This window comes from Toxoplasma gondii, chromosome VIIb (genome assembly GCF_000006565.2).
Source record: "Toxoplasma gondii ME49 chromosome VIIb, whole genome shotgun sequence".
Lineage (NCBI taxonomy): Eukaryota > Apicomplexa > Conoidasida > Eucoccidiorida > Sarcocystidae > Toxoplasma > Toxoplasma gondii.
Window position 1 is genome coordinate 1,008,638 of NC_031475.1, and position 26,248 is coordinate 1,034,885.

Sequence of the window (26,248 nt, forward strand, 5' to 3'; positions counted from 1 at the left end):
GCGGATCTGGCTGGGCGCTCGCGTCGTCGTTCTCCGTCTTCCTTCTTCCTCAGCTTCCACTGGAATGCTTTATTCAGAGGCCGGCTTTCTCGTTGACGCCCACACGAGTCCACAGCGTCGGTGTCCGCGAGCAGCCGGAAGGAAATGCGCTTCCGCCGAGTATCGACTGTTCCGTGAAAGGCAGTGGCCGTCTTGCAGGCTTCGAGAGAAACTGGGTGCGGTGTCAGGACATGCACACGGAGCTTTTCGCAGCTTTTAATCAACGTAAAAGAAGGATTGGAAGCGAAGGGAAGGCCCCACCTTTCGTACTACGCCGAAGCCAGCAGCGAAGCCACAGACAGGTCCAGCAACGCGCATCTGGTCGACGTCTGATCCCGCGAGCGCGACAGAGTGCTCGGCCTCTCGGCTCTGTCTCTGAAGAGGAGGAAGCATTTTCGGTGATTCTGTTTCTTGCAACAACCGTGTGTCACCGCTCCTTCAACGGCGAGAAACATGCAGAGTTGGGGCCTTTAGACTCATTTGCCTCGCTTCCTTCAGGACCTGAGAGAAACCGAAAGATGCCCTAACTGTGAAGACCGAGACAGTCTATCGTGCAACGCGCTTCCGACCGAAGGAAACGAGTCTTCTGCACACTCAATCGTCGCTCCTCGGCTTCTCCTAGCTAACACAGAAACTTGAGCTTGTTCACCGAGGTCGCTTTTTGCCTTCTTCCTCGCCAGAGAAAACAGTTTCGGGAAGCAAGCCGAGAAAGTGAAAGTGGACGCTCGTTTACAACAAACCAAGTGTCTGTCTCTCTTCAGCTAGATGCCTTCTCATCACGTCCCCGCTTCATGTACATCGCTCTCCATAGAGAGAGACATCTATATAAATATACATATACGCATATATATATATATATATATCGAGAGAGAGGTGGACATACGCAAATATGCATCTCTCTGTCTAAGATATATATATATATATATATATGTACAGATTTGGTTAGATGTCTCGAGAGACAAATGTGAGAAAAAAAGTGTGGTTTCATGGATATAGACCTGTGTGTCGCAGTGCGCAAATTACATGGCGTCGCAGGCATGCATGCGTCGATGGCGTTGCTGTATAAAGAGTCAGGCTGTATGCCGTCGCAGTCCAAACAGATTTACCGGCGCATAGCTCCATGCATGTCCAAATTTGAAAAATCGCAAGTACTTACTGTTCATATTAAAGGTAAATGTGGTGAACACAGTTTGTTTTTTCACGAAAAAAGCCTTTTCGGATTTAGGGACTTTAAAGCGTTTTCTGTTGAAATGAAACTGGGTCTTTCACTAGTACCAAGTTCACAAAAATGTAAAGTGCCTGCCGGAAGCGGGAACTGGAGACATGCCTGTGCTGCGACGCATGTCTCTGCCGCACTAATTACCCCTGAGTATTTTTTTAAAATTAGTCTTTTCTAGAGAAGGAAGAAAAGCGTTTCAGATCGATAGCTACATTTATTACGTAAGCTTGTGCAGTTGGTCAGCTGGAGATCCGTCCTCTTTTTCTCGGAGCCAAAAGCGTTTCTTTCCTTTCTACAGCGAAGTGCCAGTACATGCAACTCGGCGCTGGAAGGCCTGAGAGAGACTTTATCCCAGTGACCGTAAGAGTAAACCGAGTCTGTGGGTTTGCGCGCGAAATGGCGCAGGAGGCAGTGGACATTCACAGAGCGGGAGAAAAACGAAATCCCGAGATTCTCGCTCTCCGCCTGGAAGCCTTTCTCCCTGTCGCGTGCGGCTGGAAAAGCGACATGCAGTTGAGCCACAGCAAATCTGGTTGGAAAAAAGCCTGCCTTTTTTCACCTGTCCTCTCCCCACTAGTCCCAGGGTCTCTCGCCTCCCCCGTGGGGTGGGCAGAAGAGAAAAACCACACGGAAGAAAAAGACTGTTCAGACCTGACGCGCGCGCGCTTTTAGCTGCGTCGCTGCGTTCCGCGTTCGCGTCTTCTCTGAGGCAACGTTTCTTTCTGACCGCATCCGTTCATTTCCTCGCTAGCTGCCGGAGTTCTGTCGAGAGCACCTCGCCAAGCGTTCGACCGGACCGCGCCGAGCGCCATGATGCGGGGCACCCTGAAGAAGAATTTGCTGAGTAGTCGAAGTAGTCGCCGCCGCTGAGGGCCAGAGCGCACACAGGGAGGCACGAGACTCGTGAAGAGCGAGAGGCAGGAAAATCGCTCGGAACGCAGACCGCGAAGAGCGGAGCAACGTGTGCAGGGAGCAGAGACGATACGTCCGAAACGTTCGACAAGTCACATGCAACGAATGCGAAAGGACAGAACTGAGGCGCGAGGGACGCCGAACGAGGACAAGCGAGACAACAGTGCGGGAAGCGAAGAGAATCCACGCCGGGGAGGTGAGGCCGAATCGCAAAGACGCGAGAAAAGAAGACAGACACAAGAAGGCGATGGAGACGAAAGAGGCGAAAAACGAGCATCGACATGAAGAAGGCGTACCTGATGGGAGAAGCATACCAGATTTGTTTCGTCGCGTAATGCTTGTTTATCACGAGGGTCCGTCCTCCACGACAGGTTATCTGCAGTACACCCTCCTGAGCACGGCAGCACCGGAGACAGAACGAATCCGCCGGATCGGAGAGAGTGAAGACAAGAAATCGGACTGGTCAGGAAACACAGGCAAGAGGTATCTTCCTCGAGAACACCCGAAGTGACCGAGTCCTCTCGACGCTGGGCGCGACAGAAACGGTTTCGGATTTACGGTTGACCTTTCTCTTCCATCGCACATCGTAGGGAAAAACGTAGAAGAGGAGAGGAGAAGGCGCGGCCAGAAGAAGCCTTGCCTTGCTGTCTTTGCCCGGCATGTCGACCGCCTTTAACAGGAAAGCACACCGTGCGCTCTCCACTGAAAAGCCTGTAAACGTTTGCAGTCCTCACTCTGCGGTGTCTCTCGCAGGAGTCGTTTATCCCCGTCCGACCGTGTCTTCGTCAGAGAAAAGAGGAGTGACGAACGAGAAGGAAGAAAGCGACGCACGCGCCGGCTTACCCTGTAGTCAATGTCTTCAACGCCATCCCACTCGTCCGCCTCCACTTGCTGAAAAAGCGTCTTTAGGAGTGCGTCCGCTGCCCTTTGGTAGTCGGCGTCTTTCGAGGGAGAAAGCGCGTCTTCCGCAGTGCTTTCCCTGGCGCCGTTCGAGGCGGCTGCAACTCCTTCAGCGCCCTCAGTCTCTGCTTCTCCCCGGCGGGGGTCCGCCGGCTTCCCTCCGGAAACACCACTCGAGACATTCCGCGCGCGAAAAAAGCGTCCATTCTTCGCTCCAGACAAAGGCGGGGAAACAGAGGCAGACGCACCGCAGGAAGCGAAGACGGCGAAGGAGGAAGAGAAAGAAGAGCAAGCAAACCTAGTGGAACAGGGAGAAGAGCAGGAAAACGAAGCGAAGGAGCGAGGAGAGCAGGAAAACGAAGCGAAGGAGGGAGGCGAGCAAGCAGAGGAAGCGAAGGAGGGAGGCGAGCAAGCAGAGGAAGCGACGGAGGGAGGCGAGCAAGCAGAGGAAGAGTGACAGAGAGAGGAGACAGGGAAAGTAGCAGAAGGGAGAGCGATTTCAGGATTTTCAAACAACAGAGAGAGAGACGAGACAAGCCGCGTCCTCCACAGAATCTTCGTCCCTGCGTAGCTCGTCTGCATCGTGTCTGTCGGAACCTTCACTCTCCTCGAAAGGCAAACAGGCGACAAAACAAGAAGCTGATGCCTGTCACAAAGGCAGCGACCCCTCTCACGTTTGACAAAATTGTGGAAAAAGAAGAGGCGGAAAACGAGAAACTTTCCTGGGGAAACATGTGTAAGCAAGCGTGCATCTGCTGCTTTGCGCAGCGCAGCGCGGAAAGAGACGACAGAACCGGGAGACTCCCTGCGAAAGCAAGGGAGGATGTGTGGAGGAAAGCGCTAGTAGAAACGGATGACACGCAGAAGCACTGGGACTTTTTAATTTTGGAAAGAAGCCATTCTTCGAAGGGCAGTTGGTGGACTCTCTTTGCTGTTTACTCCTCCGAAACCAGTCACGCGAAGGAACCCCGGGGCGAGAACTCCACGAAAAAGGAGTTGAAAAACGTGGATCTGTCGAAAAACACACCCAAAACAAAAAGTGCATGCGAAAACAAGCAAGTCTACTTCTTCGTGGTCTTTCTCGAAGCGAACAAGCAAAAGGCTGTTTGTCAGCTTTCTCAGCGGGAGAGTGAGACGGCGGTGAGGGCGGGCAAGGGCAAGACTAGCTGTGAAGAAAGAGAAGGAAAGAAAAAAAGGAATCTGTCGCTTTGTCTTGCTCTTTAGGCTCATGGGAAAGGCTGCGAGTTTGCGAGTTCTCCGTTTCCATCGAAGTTTGCCATTCAGCTCGCAATCCGTGTCTCTCCGTCTTCGTGAGCGAGACGCGGAGGCAAACGCAGCTATGATGTGTGCGCTTTCTGCACTGTCTCCCTTCTAGCTGTTCCTTATATGCAGATTCTCAGCGTCTCTTCTTCTTTTAGTAGAATGGTTTCGTCTCTAGTCCTGACAGCATGTTGCGTCTGCGATTCTTTCTCTGCGTTCGCGAAAAGTATTCAATTTTCCCTATCTCCGCTAGTGTGTCCTGCACGTTGCTCCTCTCCGTCTGACGAACTTCGTTTACAGCCCTGATGCTCGGCTCTAAGTGTGCCTCTTGCTCTGTTGCCTATCGTAAGATTCGTTTTTCTCTCCGATCGTGTGCCAAGTGTGACTCTTCCTCCATATTGCCAAGGCTCTCTTTTTCTCGCTTTTCTCGCGCGACGGGAACTTCGTAACAAGCGCTCTCTGTGACGGCCACTCCAAGTGTTCACTCCCTCTGAGGCCAAATGTACCTCAAACATGCAAATTTTAGGTTTTCCGTGAAACCTCATTGGACAAGCAGGCTTGGTAGTGCTCCGGTAAATAAATAACAGACAGTCCCGTGTTTTCGCTCCACGTAGGAAATGCCGTGGAGGCCTCACGGCCCTTGCAGGAACAGAACACTCTGTTCAACGACTCCAACTCGCCACAACCATGCAGAACGGCGATAACGCTTCATCTCTACAGCTCTAAGACGAATCTGTATCTAACACTGTAAATATAGGAATGTAGACAGTTGAACATGAAATGGTATGTTCTTTTTGACTCAGGTACTGTCATCATCATACCTTCGTGGGCATCTTGAGAGCTCCGATATGCACACACGTATGTATATAAAATGCGATATAGGCAATTTAATGATGTATAATACATATGCCTGTAAGTCGGCATGTAGAACAGAAGGATTTTCTGGTCTAGATGAAGTTTACCACCTGATCGTTCCGAGAGGCAGAGAGTGCATTTGCACCCACGTTGGCATGTGTTTGAGAGACAGCGGCTCCTCGAAGAAGAAAAACGAAAAAGTCTCCAGTGAGGCAGAGTGGCTTGTCTGAGTTGCGTTGTCCTGCATTTGCATGCCAAGGTGGAAACTGAAGGAGCAAGTTACCTGACAACGATGTTTCTTAGGTATCTGTGAGAGAGAAAGGACAAAGCTCCCTTATCCTTCCTCGTCTTCACCGAAACGACTTAGGGCAGAGGCGCCACCTCGAGAGCGGGAAAGGCGGAGTTTCCTCCGAATAGAGATAAAATTGCGAAACATAAAAAGGAAACAAACAGGGCTCTCTCCAATTCTCGTGTGCTAACAAGTGGCGGTGTGCAGGCGGCACGACGCCCTCAGGGAGAAAGGGTTCTGTGGCTTGTCAGAGAGTTATGCCCCGTTCTCTGTTTTTTGTTCGCGTTGCGGTCTCGTTTTCCCCTCGAGAGGTAACACAACATAACTCAAGCGTCGTGCCTTTCTCGCCCAGAAAAAAAGGAAAAGGTTTCGAGATGTTTAATGCTCCTTTTCAGGGTAAACCTTCTTCTCGTGAGCAGGCGGAACCTCTGCACAGCACATGGCGGCGGCTTCTTGGTAGCGACAGACGCCCCGCCTTCTGCCGCTTGGTGTTCTTTTTCGTTCGCCTTTCCTCGATTCCAACGTTTGTCCCTTGAAGCGAAAAAAGCTGCAGCACAAATAGATTCACGTTTCTACTTTTTCTTTTTTCCCTTGCCTTTCTTCTTCCGACTCATCATCGCCTTGCGATCTTCGTAGGCCTGAAGAACAGCGCACAAGGCAGAGAGAAACACACCAGCGTGTCGGCGGCTTTTGCTTTGCAGGCAAGGATTCCAGAGCGACAAAACTCGGAGCGCGTGTGGGAAAACGAGCCTTGCAGCAGCAAGTCAGAGAACGCTGAAGCGAGACTTCCTGTTGCACATTACGAAAGGGGATTCCTAGGTTTCTATGAGCTGCCTTCTTCTGGGGAGATATGCTGCACTAGAGAGGACAGAAACAGAAAAACAGAGAGTCGATAGCACAGAAATCGTTGTCCTGCAGAAATGAGCATGTAAGAACCGTTTTCGGAATTGTTTTTCTCTAATACTTTGAGAACTCGTCTCGAGTTCAAAGATCCTCTCTTGCTTTACTTCTTCGAGTGAACTAGTCAAGATGGTCGCCATCTTTGCAACATCGTTTTTCTCTGCCCGAAATCCCACCCCGCTTCAGTTGTTTTAGGATCCCACAGCACACGCCACCGAATTCCGACAGATGCTTGTTCTACACTTTCTCTGTGTGTTTCTGCACGTTTCTTCTCCAAGGTTAGACTCCGCTGCAACCCGGTTTCTTCGTGTTGACGCTTTTTCCGCCATGTTTTTTTGTCACGCGATATCTATGTTCCTCTCTACACAAGCATCTCATCGGCTCTCTCCTGCATCGCTAAACAAGGAGAGCAGCAAAGTTCTCAGCGATTCGAATCCTTGCCTTTTGCAGAGTGTCTACGGCCTCGTTGTGCGCATCCTCTTCGTTTTGGGCTGCCAGCACCCAAGTTTCTAGTCTCTCCTGGAAAGGTCCGTACCACAGGTGGGGGTAAAAGGAACCGGAAGAGGCTCAGTATATGTGAAGGCGTCCCTTTTTAAAAGCTTGTACCGTTACATTTAGGAGCCTACTGTTATGTTCGATGAGCTTGTCTGTTCACTTGGGCATAGAAAAAAAAGTTTAAGAAACACAGACTTGGAACCTACGGTACTGAATATGACTCCTGTTATGAGAAGCAGACAGCCGACTTTTTCTGACTGCAAGGATGTCTGAAAGGACAAGTCAAGATACGGTCTGAGAGGAAAAGCTACCCTCGAAGGATATTGCCCTCAATTTTGTTTATAGACTATACACATTACAGGCTCTGTAGAACGTGCTGCAGAGACGAAGGAAATTGGTACACAAGTGGTTGTTCCTGGAGAGACTTGAGAGAGTTGAATCAACTATCACTTCAGTCGACTCCGTTGCATTCCATCACGTGAACATCCGCGGAAATAAGAGAGAGTCCAAACGGTCTTGCCAGCGCAAACAGGGTAAAGGAATACAACGGGCGAATGGAAGCGAAAAGCAGGCCGCTGCCGAAGAAAAAGGACGGAGCAACGCGAGTCAGTTGCAGTCTGGAGCCCCAAACATTTTGCCGGTGGAGAAGAGCAGAACCACAGCAGAAGTAACGGGAGCACAAAGCTCGAGAGGGGAAAAGGGAGGTAAGATGAATTGGGGACGCAGAGAAGAGAAACGAAGGCGGCAGCCGTTTCGTCTGGGTGTGTTGGGGATCTTTTTAGATGAAGAACCGGAAGCACATTCACCTTTTCTCGGGCAATTCTGCGGCGCTCCGCACCTTCCACCATGATCCTAAGAAACAACGCAATAGAGGAACAGAAAAGTGTACGATTCTCAAATAAAACGTTCTTCACCACACGTCCTCCAGGAGACAGAAAAGGACAACGGAAGCCGACGGAGAGAAAATGCGACAACGGGCAGTGAGGCCTGACAGGAAAAAGAGGCGAAAACGTAGTTGAAACGAAACTCCTCACTGTACTCACGAATCCTGTGGATACTACACCTAAAACAAAAGACTATGCCTTGTTCCGGTCAAGTTTCTCGAACTTGTGAAACAATGGTTCACAGACTTTCTGGCGGTCTCACCCAGAGGAAAAATCCTGTTTTTTTCTGGCTGGCGTACCTCCGAGCCTCGACATGCATGAGATAGATCCGCATCAGCTCCTCTTCGTGGCGCATGTCTTCCCTCTCGCGTTTTTCGTGCTTTTTCACTTGAATAAACAACGCCTGGTTTCGGTTGAGGAGCTCGTGGAGCTCACGAAGTAACTCAATGCCTGGAATCCAGAAGGCGCGGAACGCGAAGATGTAAACTCAAAGAACACGCCGTAAACTGTAAAGAGAGACACTAGCATGCGTGCTGTAGAAATGAGATACAGAGCCTTCCACTTAACAAGTAAATTGCCCAGGATCTAGAACCGTCAACCTAGTAAGCAGTGGATATGGACCGGTGACAGGGGGAGATCTGGTACAGCAAGCGAACGGGAAATAGATCGACTCTCCACGTTTCACGCGCAGCCTGCTGTAGCGGTGTCTATCGCGAAACACTCCCAAACACGTCCGCGACGAAAAGAAGTCTGAAAGCACGGTCTGTAGACTGATTTGAAGGAAAGCGATAAGAGTGAAACTCTGGGGAGAAAAAACAGCCAAAAAACCTTACTCAAATCGTTGAACGACACGTCAAGCTGGGTGAGCGTTCTGTTCGCACTCAGGGCGTCAATGAGAGCGTCCCCACCTTCCTGATGAATAGGAAGCAAGAAGAAAACTGGTAACCGGATCTGAATCCTTCGTTTAAAAAGGTGCCCGATTCTAAGCATCCGTCACAAAGGACTTGTCTGTCTGAATCTCACAGCGAGAGTCATGCTCAGAATCCAAAGTACTGACCGCCCAAATGGCCTGTAATGTCGATGGTTTGCGGTGGAACCGTAACACGTTGGTATTTGCACAGTTCATCTCTGTAGTATTTTGACCACTTCGTTTGTGTTCAGTTGGATAAAGCGTGTTATCCCATCCAAAAGCGATATGGCTTTGTCAGAAACAAGCTGACATTCGACAACTACAAAGGAAAGAACGGATACGTTGGCAAGACGGACCGCCCACTGCCCAGCTCATAGTTGATGAGAATGTTGCTACCATGCCTTCGTCGCATTCCTGCGTTTTCACTCTGTGCATGCTCACATCGTCAATCTGATTGTTTCGCAAGTTCAGATTCCGTAGGCCTTTGTTGAGCCTCAGCCCCTTCGCGAGCTCGACGACGCCGCTCTGCTCATCACCGCGACAGGTGAAACTGCAATTCTCCACATTCAAAGAGCGAAGAGTGTCGTTGACCTGTGGAACGCAAACGACCGGGACAAATATGCAGAAACCCGAATCCCTTTCGCGAGGGTATTTCCGAGAGACTTTCGTTGGTCTACGCCTCTTGCCTGGTGCTTAGTCTTAGGTTGTTGAAACCCACGATTTAGCCATGTAGACTTTAACTCAGTGAAACGGTCGTATGTTGATCTGCTATACCAGCCGATCTAAAATCGTTGTGCAGTTGTTTATATTTAGATCTTGTAATGCTTGTCGCGTTCCTTGGAACTGGTTGTCTCTACATCCGTTGCATGAAACGCGTACCCTGGTTGCTTGGAGGCGACTATCAAAATTTGATGTAGGATCGAAACGACATTTTACACTTTGCGCTGCCTTTTTCAGGTTGTGTTGTAGTCGGCAAGGACTTTGTTGTCTGTCCTCATGACTGTAGTTTTACTGTCATTTATGTTCTATGGTGTCTCTGTGAATCTGCTGGAAGTCACTAAAAAGCAAACGGGAAGTCGGCCATTGAAAACGCTCGAGGAGAGAGCCGGACGGCGGATTCGGGGAACCGACATGCAGATGCCGATGAAAATCCTGTCATTCTTCTGATAGAAACAACAAAGACAACATCCCCCTCCTTGCGACAAGGACTAGGAAACTTTTCAGTTCCCCTTCTTTCCATGCTTGTCTGCACAAATTTTTTTGGACCTTATTGTCCAGTGAACTGTATGAACCTGTAGGGCTTTGAGTGGACAGAGAGTGTCTGCAGTTTTTGCTGCCTCCAGGGAAAGAAGGCTTTGTTTGAGGTGCAGCGAGGTACCTCAAGCGCCTTCCGAAAAGCCTTGGCAGAAGCCAGGCCAAAATGGTTGCCTTCCAAGTCCAGTGCCACCAGAGCCTTGTTTGATTTTAGCATTTGAGCTACACTCGGTCCGTCTTCTTCAGTGAGGCCAGCCCTGCTTAGATCTTTCAGTTTTTGAGAGGCAAAGGCAGAGCGACAAGGGAAAAAGTTCTGACGGTGAGTCACATGTTTTCAGAAAAGTCGCCTTTTTGGTCAGAACAAAAAAGCACAAATCAGTGACGCACCGATACCCAGAAGAAAACACGCGTTCCACACACACAGAAGAAACGAGTCCCTTAACTGCAGTGCAAACGCAAACCCTTATTCTGCGGTATTTTCGCATTTTGCGGTTGTATGCTCCTTTTTGTCGATCTTCTCTGTGCAAACGCGATTATGGCTACAAAGCGTAGTCATGCAGACACGCAGAGGCATGTAGTTCTCCCACATACACATATGTATGTATATATATATATATGTATATATAAAATATATGTATGTATGTATATATATATATATATAGAGAGAGAGAGAGAGGACTAGTGATTCGTGTGCGGTCACACTGTGTGCCGAGTTTGGGTTGCAAGACGGTTCGACACTTTCAACTTCCTTTGACAAAGTCTGCTTGGTGGACGCGTTCGAGACTGAGGGAACTAAGTTTCTTTTACCAAGCGCGACGATGCTCCGATTGAAAGCAAGGCCGTCGCGTACGAGGACGCGGATTTGGACCTGAGTAAAAGCGAGTCCACTGAAAGAAGTTTCTGCCGGAGTCTCGTTTTCCAGGCACATCTGAAGGACTCGGGAGAGGTTGTCGTCCTCCCTGTTCTTCATTTCCTCCTCCATTCGCTTCCTCTCTTCGATGTCTCTCTGTTTCTTCCTCTGCTGCTTCAACTTCTTCAAGTCTTCCTCGCGCTTCTGTCGTTCCATCTCTTCTTTTAGTTCCAGTCTACGGCGCTCTTCTTCCTCCTCGCGCTGTTGTTGCTCCTAAATACAGATATGAGGGAACGCAGCCCTGCAGTGACAAATTGGAAATGAGAAACCAGAAGAAACCGCTGCGCGTCTCTAGCGCGGCACCTCAAGGTTTTCACACTCAGTAGTCTCCACCTTCACTGCCTCCGCGCAATCCGGAATCTTCCACGAGAATCAAAACAGCCTTTACTGATTTGATTCGAAACGCGTTAACGAACGGTCCTAGGAGAGCGAATCAGTCAAGTTGAAGAGAAAAAGCTCCCTTCCTGCTCAGTATAACGGACAAGGTATAGTGATGAAAAGTCCTTCCAGCACGAGGCCAACCAATCTGTTCGTTTCTTTCCAATGTAAATCCGTGTCATTTTTCACAGCGCCAGCTCCCCTGTAGAATATGTGACCAGCTGAACGTGAGCCACTTCGTGCGTGTTGCCTGTCTTCAGTTGTTACTTTTGCGGCAGTTGGTAACGCCACGGTTTTTCAGAACGGATTCCGCCTTCTCGACACCGGTTACGGATCGAAAAACTCTCTGCTTTGAAGAGTAACTGTGTGTCAACAAGGGAAATAGTGTAATTGCAACGAACCAGTTCGAGTCTCTTGGCGAGAAGGCGTTTCATCTCGGCAGTCTGGGGAAAGACTTCCACGACGCCCCGAAGAATGACGTCTGTCGTTTCATTGTCTTTTCCGCGAAGAGGGACATTTAGAGCTGCCGACTGCAGCACGTCGACCTCCATTTTCCCCGTCTTTTTCAACGTGCACAGAAGGCTCCGAAACGACGCTTGGCGAGAAATCCCTTCAAGGGGTTTCACATGCACAATGCTCTATGTGTGTAACCTATTTTCGCACATAGCCACGGATCGGTTGGAAATCAACATTTGCGGCCACTTGTATCGCTACCAACTCAGACGACTGTACTCAATGTAAGACTACGTATGTTCATTGATAACGGCTGGTTGACTCTCTTTTCTCTTGGAAGTAGCCGTCGATGCTGCGATGCAGACGAATTGTTAGATGGAAGGAACAGCATATCTTCAGAAAAGGCCTCGTTGCAGTTTCACACTTGTCAGAATGGTTTCCATCCCTAGACCGCCTTCCTTCAATCCCAACACAATTTCGCCTAAGTGAAGGAGAGCAGTTCGCCAGTTACATATCTATATACAAATGTTGAATTTGCCTGAAACAGTGCGTTCGTTATTGGCTGTTGAAAGGCGTGATTTAACGGAAAGTAAGAAGCCCGTTCTAGGGAACGATGAGGCAAAAGATCCCGGAAAGGAAACGGTGGTCTCTTAAACTAGTCTGGACCTCCCACAATCGCGGGCGAAGAAACAGAGACAACATAGAGCAGTCTTCAATCACGAAGGAGAAGCACCCGAAAAGAGTCACAGTATCTGTCGTGTCCCGGTCTTGCGTGTCTCTGTTCACACGTAAAGAGCCGCAAAGCTCTGCCTAGAAATTTCCTTTCCCTTCGGGAGTTGTCCTCACAAAAAAGGGAAAGCACCTGCGTTGAAGATTGGAAACGATCGCAAAAGCGAAGTCGGCATTAGCGTCCATGTCAATATAAGAAGCGTTCCTTCTGGAGGGCTGGCTGAGGTGTCTCTGGCGACAAACTCTTCTGGGAGAGAAAAACGCTCGCCAGCCCCCTGTCTGTTTTTCTCTGTGTCTGGTTTTGTCCCCCAATCAGCTCAATTACTTCCACACTTCGTTTGACCCCCCACCTGCACTTACTCCTGTCGCCATCACTGTTTTCTACCGAACAATGCGGCTGTTCCCAGTCTGGCTCGAGGCGGCCCCACGAAATACACACTCTCACGTGTGCATGCAGCCCCAGTATTGAACGTCTTTTGTTCTTCAAATCAATTCTTATTTCAGTTTCTGGAGATAACTCACTGACGCACACGGCAGGGAAACAGGGTTGAAAAGGCACTATGAACGCGCGGATGCCGGGTGAACTACAGCCCTGTCGAGAGCCACCGTTTTTCCATTCGACAAAACCTGCAAATGAATCATTTCTAAAATGAGCTCGAAAGCATCGAATCGAACTGCTCTACTATTGTTTCTAAAAGCACTGCCGATGATACCCTCTAGCGCCGGAGACCTCAGGGTACGTGGGGCAGAGTAACGGGCAACCGAACAGCGTACCCAGCAACTATCGCACACAAAGGAACATTATTCACACATGGTGAGTTTAAATGCATACACATATAAAATGGTATTTCTTGATCACACAGGACGCAGTGAAGAACGACTGTGTTTGCCGATGTTGCGGACGAGAGACTCTTCCGAACACCCTACGCTGACGCAGCGGCAAACAGAAGCTCGCGTTTTTCCTACACATTTTCCCTACAACATAACTTGTGCATCGCGCGAGTGTCTCCGTCGTGGAACGCGTGGGTTTTCTGTGTTCCTCGCACCTGTTTTATGTCTGAGGGTTTTAGGCAAAGTCGCACACGGAAGACTTTTTAGGCTGTCCATTTAGATTAACGATGGTGGAACAAGCAAAAGTGTGTAACTCGGAATAGTTGTGCAAAGGTGCATTAAGGTCTTGGAACCATAAATACTGCCGTCTACATTCTGTCGACGCAGTCAACTATCCTAACGCGCGTTCGTCTCGAGACACGCTCAGAATGTACGTTCTCGATGTTTCAGAGATGTATGTTGTGGAGGCAAACCTTCTAGACCTTGAGTTTTGTCTCGTGCAGTGGAGAAAGGTGTGTCGGAGGACTTTCTCCCTTCTTCATTTTTCGGCTCCCTCGCGTGGTACTCACTCGTGATGTCTTGGCACATAAAAACTTTGCTCGAAAAAACCCTTCAATCCGAAGATAAATGCGTGCATGCATGCAAAGAAATCCACATATAATGGTGTACAGAAGTGACAAAAAAACTTCGAATCCAAGAATGCCGTCCCACTGCGCCCTACAGGGCCAAAGTAAACGGGCAAATTTGCTTGACGCCAAAAACACAAACGCTCCCTCCATGCACTCGCTTTTTCTGCTGAAAGGGGATGCTGAAAAAACGACTTTTTTCGAGCTCCCAGAAAAGACTTTGAAACGTCACGAAAGAGCATCGAGCTGGGCAGCCACCGAAACGTCCAAGAAACAAAAACGCTACACCCACTAAAAACCGCAACTGCGAACCGCCGAACAGGAAAGAGCCGATGCACCAGAGAGCACTAGCGCCTACGTCGCGCGCATGCACTCGACGACAAACGATTGAGAAAACATGACTCGAGACCTCCCGTTCAGACTCCGAAATTCTGTCGGGACAGACGACAGAAACACCAGACTGCGGTGTTTTCCACCTGCGACGGGAAGCCTCGACTCTGGTTTCCACGCCAGTCATGAGAAACAGGCGCACCCCTCGTGTCTCCATGCAGTCGCTGTCTCTCCACTTCAATATGCCCAGAGAGGTTGCACATGCTTTTTCTCATCGTTTTTCTTAGCGCTACGTCGCTCTGCTTCTATCGACATCCGCTATGAGACACTGGTTTAAGCAGACATCTACATGTGCCAAGCCTCGTCGCTGTCATACTCACTTAACAGCCCCTCGCTCTGTCTCGGTTCTGGCTGACATAGAAACTGGGTGTTGCCCTCTTTGGCCTCTTCCCGAGCTTGCCTGAACAGGCCTTCGTGTGTACGCAGTTCTTCTCTCGCTGTCTCCTCGACTTTCGGCTTCTCGCTGCTCATCTCCTCCTCTTCCGCCGGGTCACAAAAGTCCCCTGCGTCATCGAAAGACAATCCGCAGGCAGGCGAGCACTTCTCCTTCTCCTCTCGGTCTTCTCTCTCTCCGTCCCCGTTCTCCCCGCCTTCTTGTTCTCCACGTTCTCTCTCTTCCTTCTCCCCCGGCTGTGCCTCTTTGAACCGCAGGTAGATCGTGCTGACTGTTCGCACTGGCGCGGCGCCTGCGCGGCGCTCTTCTGCACTTGCCCCTTCTCCGTCTATAAGCCGATAGCAGGGGGCGACAGCTAAGTTTGCGGACGGGTTGAACGGCGCGAGTTCGAAGACCCAGGACAATTCCTCGTGCTTGAAGGCGGCATCGCCGGCTCCAGGAGAAGGCAGAAGTTCGTACGCGGGCAGACGAGGCTCGGCGCCGGTTGTTTCTTCTTCCCCGTTGTCTTTGACCTCTTCACTGTATGAGCGAGTTTCCTCTTGGCCCACTCCTGTTCCGGCCTCCTTCGCGCCCACCGTCGCCTCGGTTTCCTCCCCTTCTTCCCTCTCTTCTCTGCGCTGTTTCTCGCCTGTTCTTCCGCTCTCTTCCTCTGTTTTCTCTACCGCGTCTCGCGCCTCATTCAGATGCGAGGAAGCCACACCAGAAGCATCTGCCGAAGAAAACGACGCAGAAAAGGGAGGACGGGTCGAAGGAAGAGAGAACAACTTGTCTTTCAGGAGTTCAAGAAGAAGCGCGTCGACGTACTTGCGGACTCGAGCGATCGTCCCGTTCCACGGCACCGTCACCTGGAGAGGAGAGGCAGCAGAAAAGCTCGCATGCAGACACACTGGAGATGAAAAACAGACTCAAGATATTCCGCGTCTCCCCAGTGTGCGCTCATTCAGTGGATTCCCACGCATTCGCATAAAAGCATCTGCACGCTGGGAAACTTTGGAATGCCACAAGCGTTGAAGACAAGAAGGGCAGAGGAAGCAAAAACGAGAACACAGACAGACCGGTTGAGAGAATGACCGAGTGGAGTGGAGGTTTTTCTGAGAAGAGTTGTCGCTCGCTGAGCCCGCGAGAAGCGCCTTTTTTTCTGCTCCCTCCTCCCCTCTGAAGCGCCCAAACCAGGAGGGAAAGACGAAACCCAAGAGACGTCGAAACGTAGAGAGAACTTAGGACTCCGTAGGTACGAAGGGTAGTAGGACTGAACACCAGCGTCGCTGTACAGTTTGTGCACTCTTATTCTCGAAAAAACAAAGTCACGCACCTCGCCTATGATTTCCATTTTGCGGCTCTCAGTTGCTCTCAGAGGAGAGAGTCCGCGTCTACTGACGCTCGAGGCCCTGCGATCAGATGCCCGGGAGACAGAGGCGGGGAAAGGCTCCAGAGCCATGGGTTGAGAGAAACAGGCAGGTCCCAGCGAGAGAGGAGAGATGCCTGGGGGAGGCCCCTGAGACAGGCAAGAAAGCGCCGCCGTCGGCTGAGAAAGCGGATGACCACCGCGCCGAGGAGACGCTAGCGGAGACGCCGACAGCAAAGGAGATCCCGGCTGCGTTGCGGCGCTTCGAGCTGGACTCAGCGACGGCGAAAATACGCGAGCCGGCGAGGGCGTCGAGCCCGTAGGAGATCTGGAAAAATCCAGGAAAATGGGCAGAGGCGGTAAAAAAGACTCATATGGAGAGACGAGACAGAAATGCAAGGGAAGAACAGGCAAAGATGCGATGGAGAAGGCGCAGCAAAAGTCAACCTGTGCGACCTAAAACGGGAGAGATATATCAAAAAAGAGACAAAAATACATGGTGTGGACACTCCTACTAAACAGCAAGAAACCAAGGCACTTTGCATCGATATTTCTCAAATGCACAAACTAAAGTGATACACACGTACACGAAGATGAACCTACATGAAAAGCAAATCATACACATATATACATATATATATATATATAGAGAGAGAGAGAGAGAGACATGTGGACGGATTTTTCCGCCTGTGAAGAAGGTCATGCGGAATATCTCTCAAAAGACGCGCGCCGTCGGTAGTCTAGCTTCAGTGGGTATCTGGCACTGCACGCTCTAAAACTGTTGAAAAAAAACAGGCCTCGCCTTACCCGTACACTTCCTGGCTAGCTGAGAGAAGGAGGTGACCGCCGCCGCTGGTCCCCCCTCGGCGCCCCCACCGCCGCGGCGTGGATCGAAGAGGAGACTCTCGCGCCCCTCGCGGAAGCGAGGGAGACAAAGACGAGACGGCTGAAAGCCGAGAAGACCTGGAGACTCGCTCCCGGTCACCTGCATGCGATCCTGAGAAAAAACGAGGTCGGTGAAGGAAAAACACGATCGAAAAACGCGTGGCAAGACTTTACGCGTCCTCGACGACCAAAACGCTTCCTTGAGAAAATGACAACTCTAGAAAGAAACGAATTTACAGACCTACATGAGCACTCCCAGATATGAGAAGAATCGCTTACTAATATATATATATATATACTTGCATTTATTTCAAGGTGTGAGCAGTACTTTTTTGTCTCCGGAAAAGCAGGTCTCTGTAGGCGATACAGACAATCTGAGACGGCAGCAATCGATTTTTTTGACTGCAGGTGGACATGCGTACCCGCAGAGAGAGGGAACGGTAGGGAGCCTCCAGAGCCTTCGTCGAGAGGCGCCAAACCAAGAAGCGAGTTGTGCGTCGAAATGGGTCCTGCCGGTTCGCCGGTTCTCTGAAAGAAATGCGACAGCGACAAACAATCAAAGAAACTTGAGCAGCATGACTAAACTCATATAACTGACAAGACGTTACCGCACAAACCCCCCCAGCAAACGCCATGAACACACGCCCACGTCCAGCAGTCCTCTCAAGCGCCTTCCTAGACAACCTCTTCCCCTCACCACCCCCCCCGCCCCACCCATGTCCTTCACCTCTCTGGAAGCCGCGTTTCCCGTTTGTCTTTTTCCCCGTTGTTCCCTCATGTTCTCCGTACTTCCAAGCGGTGGCGGATTTCTTCTTCTGTCAACAAGTGCACGACTTTCAGACGAGCGAGTCTGAGGCCGCCGCCTTCTCCCCTGCCTTCCTGCTCTGTCTCGTCGATCTTCGGAGCGACTGTCGGCGCCTCCGAAGGAGAAACGGCCTTCGCCGCTTCGTCCCAGTGGGCAGAGTCGACGTCAGAAGCCGGAAGAGGCCGGGGGTGGAGAAAGCGCACCAGAAAACGAAACGGCGACTCAGGCTGGTCGCGCTGTCTCCCCACTCGCAAGGCCCCCACGCCTACAGGCAAAACGCAAGCACGCACGATACGACACTTCGTGGATTTCTCTGAGGAACTCGAAAGAGCGCCCATCTCTAAACACCCGAATGTTCATGCATCCAACGTTCAAGAGTCGAATCGGAGTCAGAAAGTCGGTCGATGTCTGCGTATAGCAACGGGGGATTAAAAATTATTAGATCCGTCGGTAGAGCATATCAAACACTCGAATACACAATCTAGGGATGAACCGTGAGCAATTCATGGAAATAGGGCTATTCGGCAAGCGATGGAACAGAAGGCATTTGAGCCTCCGCAAGACTCTCTCGCGTAGTTTGCCTTCGGAAAACGCGAGACCTTGAGGTGCAACGAGAGCCGACGGAAAGATTAACTTGACTCAAGGAACTTCTTCTCCGTCCTGGTGTAAAGGGTTAAGGAAATTCGAGAGATTTCTTTTGTGTTTGACGGCAACGCACCGCCGAGAGTGACGATGTCCCCATGGCGAAGGAAAGCCGTCATTTGGCGCATGTCGTTCACGGCGACTCCGTTCATCGAGCTGCACGCAGAGAAAAACAATGCGAAATGCGTGGCTGATTCAAAACATCTTTCTATCCCCTAGTCCGCGACGCAAAGCCACCAAACTCAGAAACGACTGATTCCATAAGAAGGCGCTCTAATTTCTGACCCCCCAACGCTGCAGCAAGAACAAAAAACGCCGACAACATGGGGAAGGAACAAGAAAACAGACAAGTAGAGACAGCTCCTCCACATCCCCTCGATACCTAAACGCTAGACGGCTTTGGGAAATCGCTGGGATACTTGTCACGAAAAGTGTCACGTAATCCTCTATGTCTTTCCCCCCTCTCTCTTGAAACACATTTTTCTGTCGTCTCTAAACGCCGGAAGTGACGGTCGAGTCCATCGAGACTCATTTTTGGAATTGGCTGTCTGTTCGCGGGCAAGCATCCCCTTGCTTTTTCAACAGCGAGGGTCTCCTCAAGTTCATGAATCCACTGTCGCTTTTTCCCAGCATGCGATGGGGGGCGCGCCCCCGCTATCCTTCCCTAGCTGCTCTGAGAGACATACCCGACGTCGCGAAGACAAAGCCTGTAGGCTTCATGAGATACTTCCGATTTCTTTGCCTCCAGAGGCGCCTTCTCGCCTGTCTGCTTCTCTGCCTCCTTCGACCCTTTCGGATGAGGAAGAAAAAGCTCGGGAACTGGAACAGCTTCGATGACGGCATGGCGTCTGCTGACCATCTTGGCGAATTCCCTGGAGGCAAGACAGGCGCAAGAATGATAGAAAGGCAGTCATAAAAAGAAGAGTTGCCGCAAGAAAGCAACAGATGAGGCGGACGAGCCGTCAAGAAAACAAGAAACACGGAGAGAGAGTCGTCGCCCAAACAAATCAAGAGTCAAGAAAAAAAAGTACTCACGAAAATTGAGAGACAGATCTACAGCTCAAGTTGCTACACAGGAGTCCACAGCGAAGGCGACGCAGACTACCAAAGACTCCTGCTAGAGAGGCCAGAGAAAGACTAGAAACAAACACAAGATATGGTGAAGAGAAACACAAAAGATTAATCGTCTAACTGGAAAGGACGGGAGTGTCTCTGAAGCAGAGCGCGAGGGCGGTTTCAAGTCCAGAAATCCTACCCTCGGGAGTCGGCGACGAGGTCGCAAGTCCGGACGTCCCTGCCGATGAGGCATTCTTTGTTTTTGCGAATGACGACGCGCTTCGAGATCAGGCGCTGACTTTCGTCGATCTCGGAAATATGCACGATTTCCGCGATCGCGTCGTCCCCTTCTCCCACACCTTCTCCCTCCACTCCCGAGTCGGTCTTCTCGCCAAGGACCGGGAGGTACGCGACTTCCGCGCCAACTCCAGGTTCTTCCTGCTTCTTTTCTTTGGTGTCCTTCTCCTCTCCGGGTCCGTCAACTGCCCAAGGGTCACCGAATTCTCCGTCATTCTCCTGCGCGGTCACCGTCGACACCGTCGCCTCGCGGCTCTCCATGGAACCTTTTCGAGAGCATAGATCGCTCTTCCTCGCGTTTTCGTCTCCTGCATCTGAGCCTAAGCTCCGGCCTTCGTCGTCGGACCCCGCCAGCGATGCCCCCGCGCCACAGGATAACGACGCCCGCGCCGCGCCCCCCAGGCGCCCCACGCCGGGGCTCTTGGCCCCGCTGAGGGCCCCGGCCACGGCACCGCGGGAGCCCAGCAGACCGCCCAGCACGCCGGACAAGGCGCTTCGACCACCGGCGAGTGTCGGGAAAAGCGAGCGTCCTGGGAGTTGCAGCAGCGGCTGCGAGGGCGCGGCAGGGAGAGATGCAGACTTCGGTTGGGGCAGGCTGCCGCCGCCCAGAAGCGCCGTCAAGTCGGAGACAGGTGCAGCACTCGAGACGGCAGCCAGAGACCCAATGCGGACAGCGGGACCGCCAGGCACGTGACCACCGAGGGCCGCGGAGCCAGAGTCCCCACACATCGACAACGCCCGGGTCGCGCCCCTGCCGCATGCGACCAGTCCCCGCGCACTCAGGGGACGCAGCACGGGGTCTTGGGGCTGTTGGCCAGTGACGGAGCGCCAGGCGGCCGCAGCCACAGCTCGCGCCCTCCCGCGTCGGCTTGGCCCCTTGGCCCGTTTGCTTTCCTTGACCTCTTCTTCGTATTCGCTGTCGTCCGACGCGCTGCTGCTGGTGACAACGCTCTCCTCGCTTGACTCGGAGGCGGACTCGCTCCCGGCATTCTGTTCATTTGCGGCCTTCGCACCGTCAGCCGGGTCGGGTAATGTCTCCTTCAGGCCCCGCGGAGCCACACGACGCTTCTTTGCCTCCTCGCCCTTGTGCGGCCGCCGGCCTCGACGCACCGCAGAGTCCGAATCGGGCCCCTGGGGTTCTTCGCGGGCTCGCCGGCGGCTCCCCCGACCTACGCTGGCCCCGCTGGAAGTTGCAGCCCCCTGACCTTTCCGCCGCAACGTCCTGGGTGTCTTCCGAGGCGTCCGCGCCACTGCCTCTCCTTCAGACCGTGTGCTCGAGTTTGTGAGTGTGTCGTCACTTCTATCGATTTCTGCCTCGTCCTTCTCGGCCTTGGAAGCGGACGCCTTTCGCCGAGACGTGCTTCCTGCCTCCTGTTTCGGGCGCCGCCTAGAAATCCACTGGGACACTCGCGAGGCGGGAGAACTCGAGCCGCTGTCTGCCTGTGTCGGCGGCGCAGACTGGAGTGTCGTGTCTCTCTGGAGGCCTCGCAAGCGGTGCGACCTCCTCCTGAAACGTTTCTCACCTTCTTCACCATTTTCTCGGGACTCCTCTTCGACACCGGGTTCACCAGCTCGGCCCCTCGACTGCTGCTTGTTTCCACTATCTGAGCGAGATCCGCGCTCTTCGCTGTCGACGCCTTCACTGGCTTCGCCGGCTTCGCTGGCCGGCACGGGTGTCCTGTCGGTCAGAAGCGCCCCAGTCGGCAGCGGAGGCAGAGCGAGCTCTGCACTTAAGACGACTGAGAGAGGCGCGGGTGGGACGAAGGGCAAATCTTCTCCCGACAACGTCGCAGAGGAAGGGACAAACGGGAAGTCGCTCCCGGAAGTACAGTGCTGCGGGACCGTCCCGGGGCCGTCGTCGCCAGTGCTGCTGCTGTTTCGGCTCTCTGCAGTGCTGTTCATGCTCCCGTCGCGAGTTGAAATGTGCGTGTTGCAGGAGACGAAGCTTTCCGGCTCGCTGGGGCTTCGATCCTCCTCACCCACTACTTCGAGGTCGTTGTCTCCTGGCTCGTCCTCAGAAGCAAGCACACGTGAGACACCACCCTCCTCCAGACCACCTTCAGCCCCAGAGCGCCACACAGTCACTTCGTTCGCTCCCGCGGGTACCTCCACTTCAAGCGCCTCGGGGTCGTCAGCTGCCTCCTGAGACGCCTTCTGAGACGCAGACACATCCAGCTCGGTGACGCCTGCGACGCCCTCCTCCACAGCTTCTATCGGCTCCGCAGAGGCGACATTGAGGCTGACGTCGTATCGAGCTGCAGCATCGGCCGCTTCATCTTCAGCCTTCTTGGGAGACGTTTGTCGCCCTGAAGCGAATGCCACGGGGCGACAGTTGCTCCAGAGGGCAGCGAGGCTCCAGCCCCCGCCAGTCGTTGTGCGTTGTTCTGCGTCTCCAAAACTGTCTGTCCCCTTCGCTCTGTCAGAGGACGGCGCAGTCAAGACCTCTTCGCCCTCGAGTCTCCGCGACCTCGTGTCATCGAGACTGAGGCGAGCTGCCTTGAGCGTCTTGCCGTCTGCGCCTTGCGTCAACTCCTCAAACCCCGGATCCCACTTCCTCGACAATCCTTTCTTCGCTTGCCCGCCGGTCCCGTCGGGCTCACTGCTGCCGTCTTGTGCGCGTGAGCGCTGAAGTCGAGAAGGCGAACTCGCTTCCCCTGAGGAAGCAGCTCTTGGAGAAATGGGCGACGCGTCGTGGAAGAGGCCCGACTCTGACGTGCGACTGCGGCTCCGAGAATTCGCCAGAACCCCGAGATGGACCTCCGCGGACGCCTCAGGTCCTCCCTGCTCAGGATGTTCTGTGTCTTCGGAGTCGACGTTCCTCCTCGCCTGTTTCCACGTGGACAAAAGAGGCATATCTGTCTGCGGAGTGGCACAGGTTCGCGCGCATGTGTCGTCAGTCTCGTGTGACCGCCAGCAGGTGCCGGGTACTGGGTCAGCAGCGCCCGCTCGACGACTCTGGGCAACTGGGTAGGAGCATGCGGCTGAAGGCGACGTCCCAGGCGCCTCTCTGCGGTCGGACCTTTTTGGAAAACCCGAAGGTGAACTCGCGAAAAGGGGGGCGGCTCCTTGTCGATCACACACAACCGTGGCTGCACGGTTAGTCGGCGGCGGATTCTGGGGTACACAGTCAAGAAGAGGTGATACACTGATGCCAGAGTTGGCAGAAGGAGTGTTCAAAGGAAACTTACTTGAAAAAGACAAACGATCAGTGAACCGAGACTGGACATCTGACGAGGACCGACATGCACCATCAAGAGCTTTGGTGGGGCACGGCATGATGGACAGCCGAGGGCACGCTCCGAGACAGCCGCTTAACACACGCCTCGAGACAAGACGAGTCCAGGAGGACGCCAACGGCGCACACCCCGAAAGTGGCCGGCAGACGACTCCTGACTGCTACAAAGGTAAAGACGATTCGGTCAGGCTTGCACAGCGACCCACCAGAAAAAAGTCGGTGGTGACGGTCGAGAAACCCTCGGACGAAGACCGCCTCAAGTCCGCAGAGAAGACACTGAATCGAGTCTCTGGAGATTTCGTACTGAATAACAAAAAAACACTACCTGCCAGATGTTGTGTTCATGGCCTGACAAGGGGCATCTGAGTCAGCTGCACGCTGTCTACCCGTCAGCAAGCCCCCAGTAGAAACGACGGTCACTCGAAAACCCGGGTCCTGCGCAGGAGGCCAGAGAAAGCCGCCGACTGCTGCAAGGCGTGCCAATGCGAGCTAAATCTGACCTCAGAGTTGGACGTTCCGAGCTGGCAATCAGAAACTATCCACACTCACAACAGGTAGAGTGCCAAGCCGTGGACCGGTGCTGGTGTACAGACACCGCGTCGATCCGTGCCCGGCAGCGAGTTTTCCTGGAACCGCGACAACGTGCACAGAATGGCGGGTATTTGTTAATCACGGCGCCTGAAACGGGAGTCGTGCACCATCGAGACAGAAATTGTCCGGGCAAGCTTGTGGTAATCATACAGCCATGCTGTCGCTATCTTCGTGGCAGATGTGCCTCCCTCCATTTGCGAAAAGCGCGCTCCGTAGTTGCCCCGCGTCTGATGCAACAAGAAGCAAGGGGGTGGCTTCTTCCCCCCTTCCAAGGGGTGGCGGACACACAAACCGATCACCTCCATTGACCACAAAACTCATCTCGCAGCTCTTCTTCCCGTCACTTCCTGCTGGTAAGACAGCAGTGAACACACCCCCTTAGAAAGCGGTTGTCTTGTGTTTGCAAATTTGACAGGATCTTCGGTCTTCACGTCGAAAATCAGATTCCGTTAGGGAAACTAAAATTTCGGCCGGCACGGTAACGGTCCCCAACAAGCACCGAGAAAGATCCACCAACAGTGGGGGTAGCAACTCGGCAATGCAGCGGTTGCCACAAATGTTGCTGAAGCCTAACTCGGTTGCTGCCACATAAGTAGCACTATGGTGTGCCCATGCAAAAAGTTTACTTAGCCCGTTCCATTTCGACCCTTGAAAGTCATGACAGCAACTAGTTCGGTGCACTAGACGGCACAACCGCCGCCAGACGTTATGTCTTCCCGGAGGGTGTGCATATCGCAAGACTTGGATGCATAATAACGGAAATGTGCAACACACCGAAGTGGAGGCCTCATGCACAGACGAGTGCATTCACCTTCGATGTCTTCAAATGGTGCTTACAAAACATAGGTTGTCGCGAGAGACTTCCGTGCATAGCTTTCCCTGTAATCCTTTGTGGTCTGGAGACACCCTGACCGGGTGTGCCGAAGCGGGTCGTGTATACGAGGGGCAGGACCAACACGCTGCACAGGGGAACAAGTTTTCCTGCCTCTATCTGGTTTACATTCTCGCATGAAGTTCTTCTCTCGAGTGCACTTGAAGCAATAATAAGATGAGCCCGTGGAATACAGTTGGCCGCCGGGCACATCCCCCTGATAGCCAAGTACAGCCATGCTTACTGTCAGGCTGACCCAGCAGTTGTGGTACAAAAGAAGACCAAGATCTCGTATAAATAGACAAAACAGATCGTGGTGTTAGAATTAGCATGTCATTGTATGTGGTCGTCATTCAGGTCGAGGTGCACCGCCCGTTCTTACCGACAGGCCGCCGATCCCCCTTCCTGGCGGCCGGCGAGGTAATCTTGAGCTCTTGACTGGCAGTGTCTCAGCCACCTTCAGATTTTCCACGCTTCGACTAATAATGTTCCACCACCTCTATTGCCTAAGAAGTGCTTGATACATCGAAGTGGACAGTCCCTCGTGTCTGCACGAATGGACCTACACCTTGTTCTACGAGTCGGCTCTACGCCGACGGCACGCCAGTCTGTAGAACAGATTCTTGACATGCCTGATGTGCTTGGAACTATGCACAAGACACCCACGCTTGGCAGAGGACCTTGAGGCACCACAAGGCACAGCCTAGCTTCATGATGGTAGCCACATGCTCCCATTGAAACACCCTGTTGTTCGACTTGTCTTGTGAGTAACCGGAACAGAAACCTACATACGAAACACGTAAAAACAGGATGAAACAGCTCAGGTGGCGCGGCATCCGCTGTGTCACTGAGGCAGCAACTAACACCAAAATTTTATCGAGGAACCTGGACGCGTTTGCATGTGCCGTTGGTCCAATGTACCACTTTCCACGTGTCTTGTGGGAGCAGACAGTTCCGGGGAAATGCGTCGGTGCATTACATGACACTGCGTCCGTTAGAAACGTGGTCGCAGCCACCTGTTACGCAACACGTACGTGCTTAGCCACCAGAAAACGCAGGCTGTGACGGAAGGGTGACACTCCAGTAGGAGAGGAAATCCTTTGTAATTGTCTATGAAATAGAGAAGGCCAATACGTTGCGGTGTCAAACTTCCATTCCGTCTCTTTACATCGTCAGGTGTGTGGACTGGCGGTAGCCATCAGATCTTGTGTCTTGCATTTGCGGCTCGTATCTGCGTCTGTGTGTCCTACCGCCTTCACGGCAGGTCGCTTTGGAGGCGGGACCGTTCAAACGGGACCTCAGTCTCCTCTGTAAGACTTTCCCCATACTCGAACGATTTCTCGTGACTTTGTCACCAGCTCAGCGTTTCCTGGAGACTCCTTCATTCAGGTAGCATTGCTTAACAGTAACAAACGTTCCTTCCATCTTTCTTCTGGTTTTGGGACTTCACCGCAGAGGTCGTTTCTATCAAAGCTTGTGTTCAAACCCAGGCACGCGCCAGGCGAGCCGCTTGCCGCTCACGCGCACACGCACACGCCCTGCACACTGTGTCGAGGTTCCGGATTTACGGTGCGGATCAGTCAGAAAAAACCTTCATTCTCCCTCGTGTGGAAAACCGAGTGCTGCAGACAATCGACGGCATTGGATCCACACTTCTTTGATGCATAGAATGGACGTCTTTTTCCGGGAAACTCGGCCGCGAACCAGCCATCCACCTTGCCGGCCCTTCCAACGTGGTGCATGCGCTAGAACAGAAATATTCAGCTGAGTCCGGAACAGCTATTGACGCGGGAAAAAGAAGCACACGTGAAGGGTCCATGAAGATTCGTGTTTGTCTACCTTCATAGAAAACGCCGTTGGACGGAAGAAAACAATTCTTCTGAGCTGGGCGTG

General features: G+C 52.5%; 3 protein-coding genes across 3 annotated transcripts; all 3 read right to left on the minus strand.

The window, feature by feature from the left end:
• Nucleotides 1–1,994: 1,994 nt before the first annotated feature.
• On the minus strand, nt 1,995–3,762 carry TGME49_262810 (iron donor protein CyaY protein; the record flags this gene model as incomplete). Its single annotated transcript, XM_018781300.1, has 3 exons — nt 3,014–3,762; nt 2,467–2,561; nt 1,995–2,124 (listed from the first exon to the last, which is right to left on the minus strand). Exons 1-3 carry the CDS (start codon nt 3,650–3,652, stop codon nt 1,995–1,997), a joined length of 864 nt encoding a protein of 287 aa, XP_018637135.1. The 5' UTR covers nt 3,653–3,762.
• A 2,284-nt stretch (nt 3,763–6,046) lies between these two features.
• TGME49_262800 (hypothetical protein) lies at nt 6,047–11,756 on the minus strand (the record flags this gene model as incomplete). The annotated part of the gene is made up of 7 exons (XM_002365339.1): nt 6,047–6,112; nt 7,676–7,721; nt 8,053–8,203; nt 8,587–8,665; nt 9,060–9,254; nt 10,768–11,040; nt 11,607–11,756. The coding sequence occupies 7 exons, from the start codon at nt 11,754–11,756 to the stop codon at nt 6,047–6,049; spliced, it is 960 nt and encodes a 319-aa protein (XP_002365380.1).
• Nucleotides 11,757–14,040: 2,284 nt separating this feature from the next.
• Nucleotides 14,041–22,934, minus strand: TGME49_262780 (FHA domain-containing protein; the record flags this gene model as incomplete). The annotated part of the gene is made up of 8 exons (XM_018781299.1): nt 14,041–15,473; nt 15,941–16,301; nt 16,781–16,970; nt 17,281–17,386; nt 17,648–17,928; nt 18,382–18,461; nt 18,992–19,177; nt 19,561–22,934. 8 exons carry the CDS (start codon nt 22,932–22,934, stop codon nt 14,520–14,522), a joined length of 5,532 nt encoding a protein of 1,843 aa, XP_018637134.1. The 3' UTR covers nt 14,041–14,519.
• Between the last annotated feature and the right edge of the window lie 3,314 nt (nt 22,935–26,248).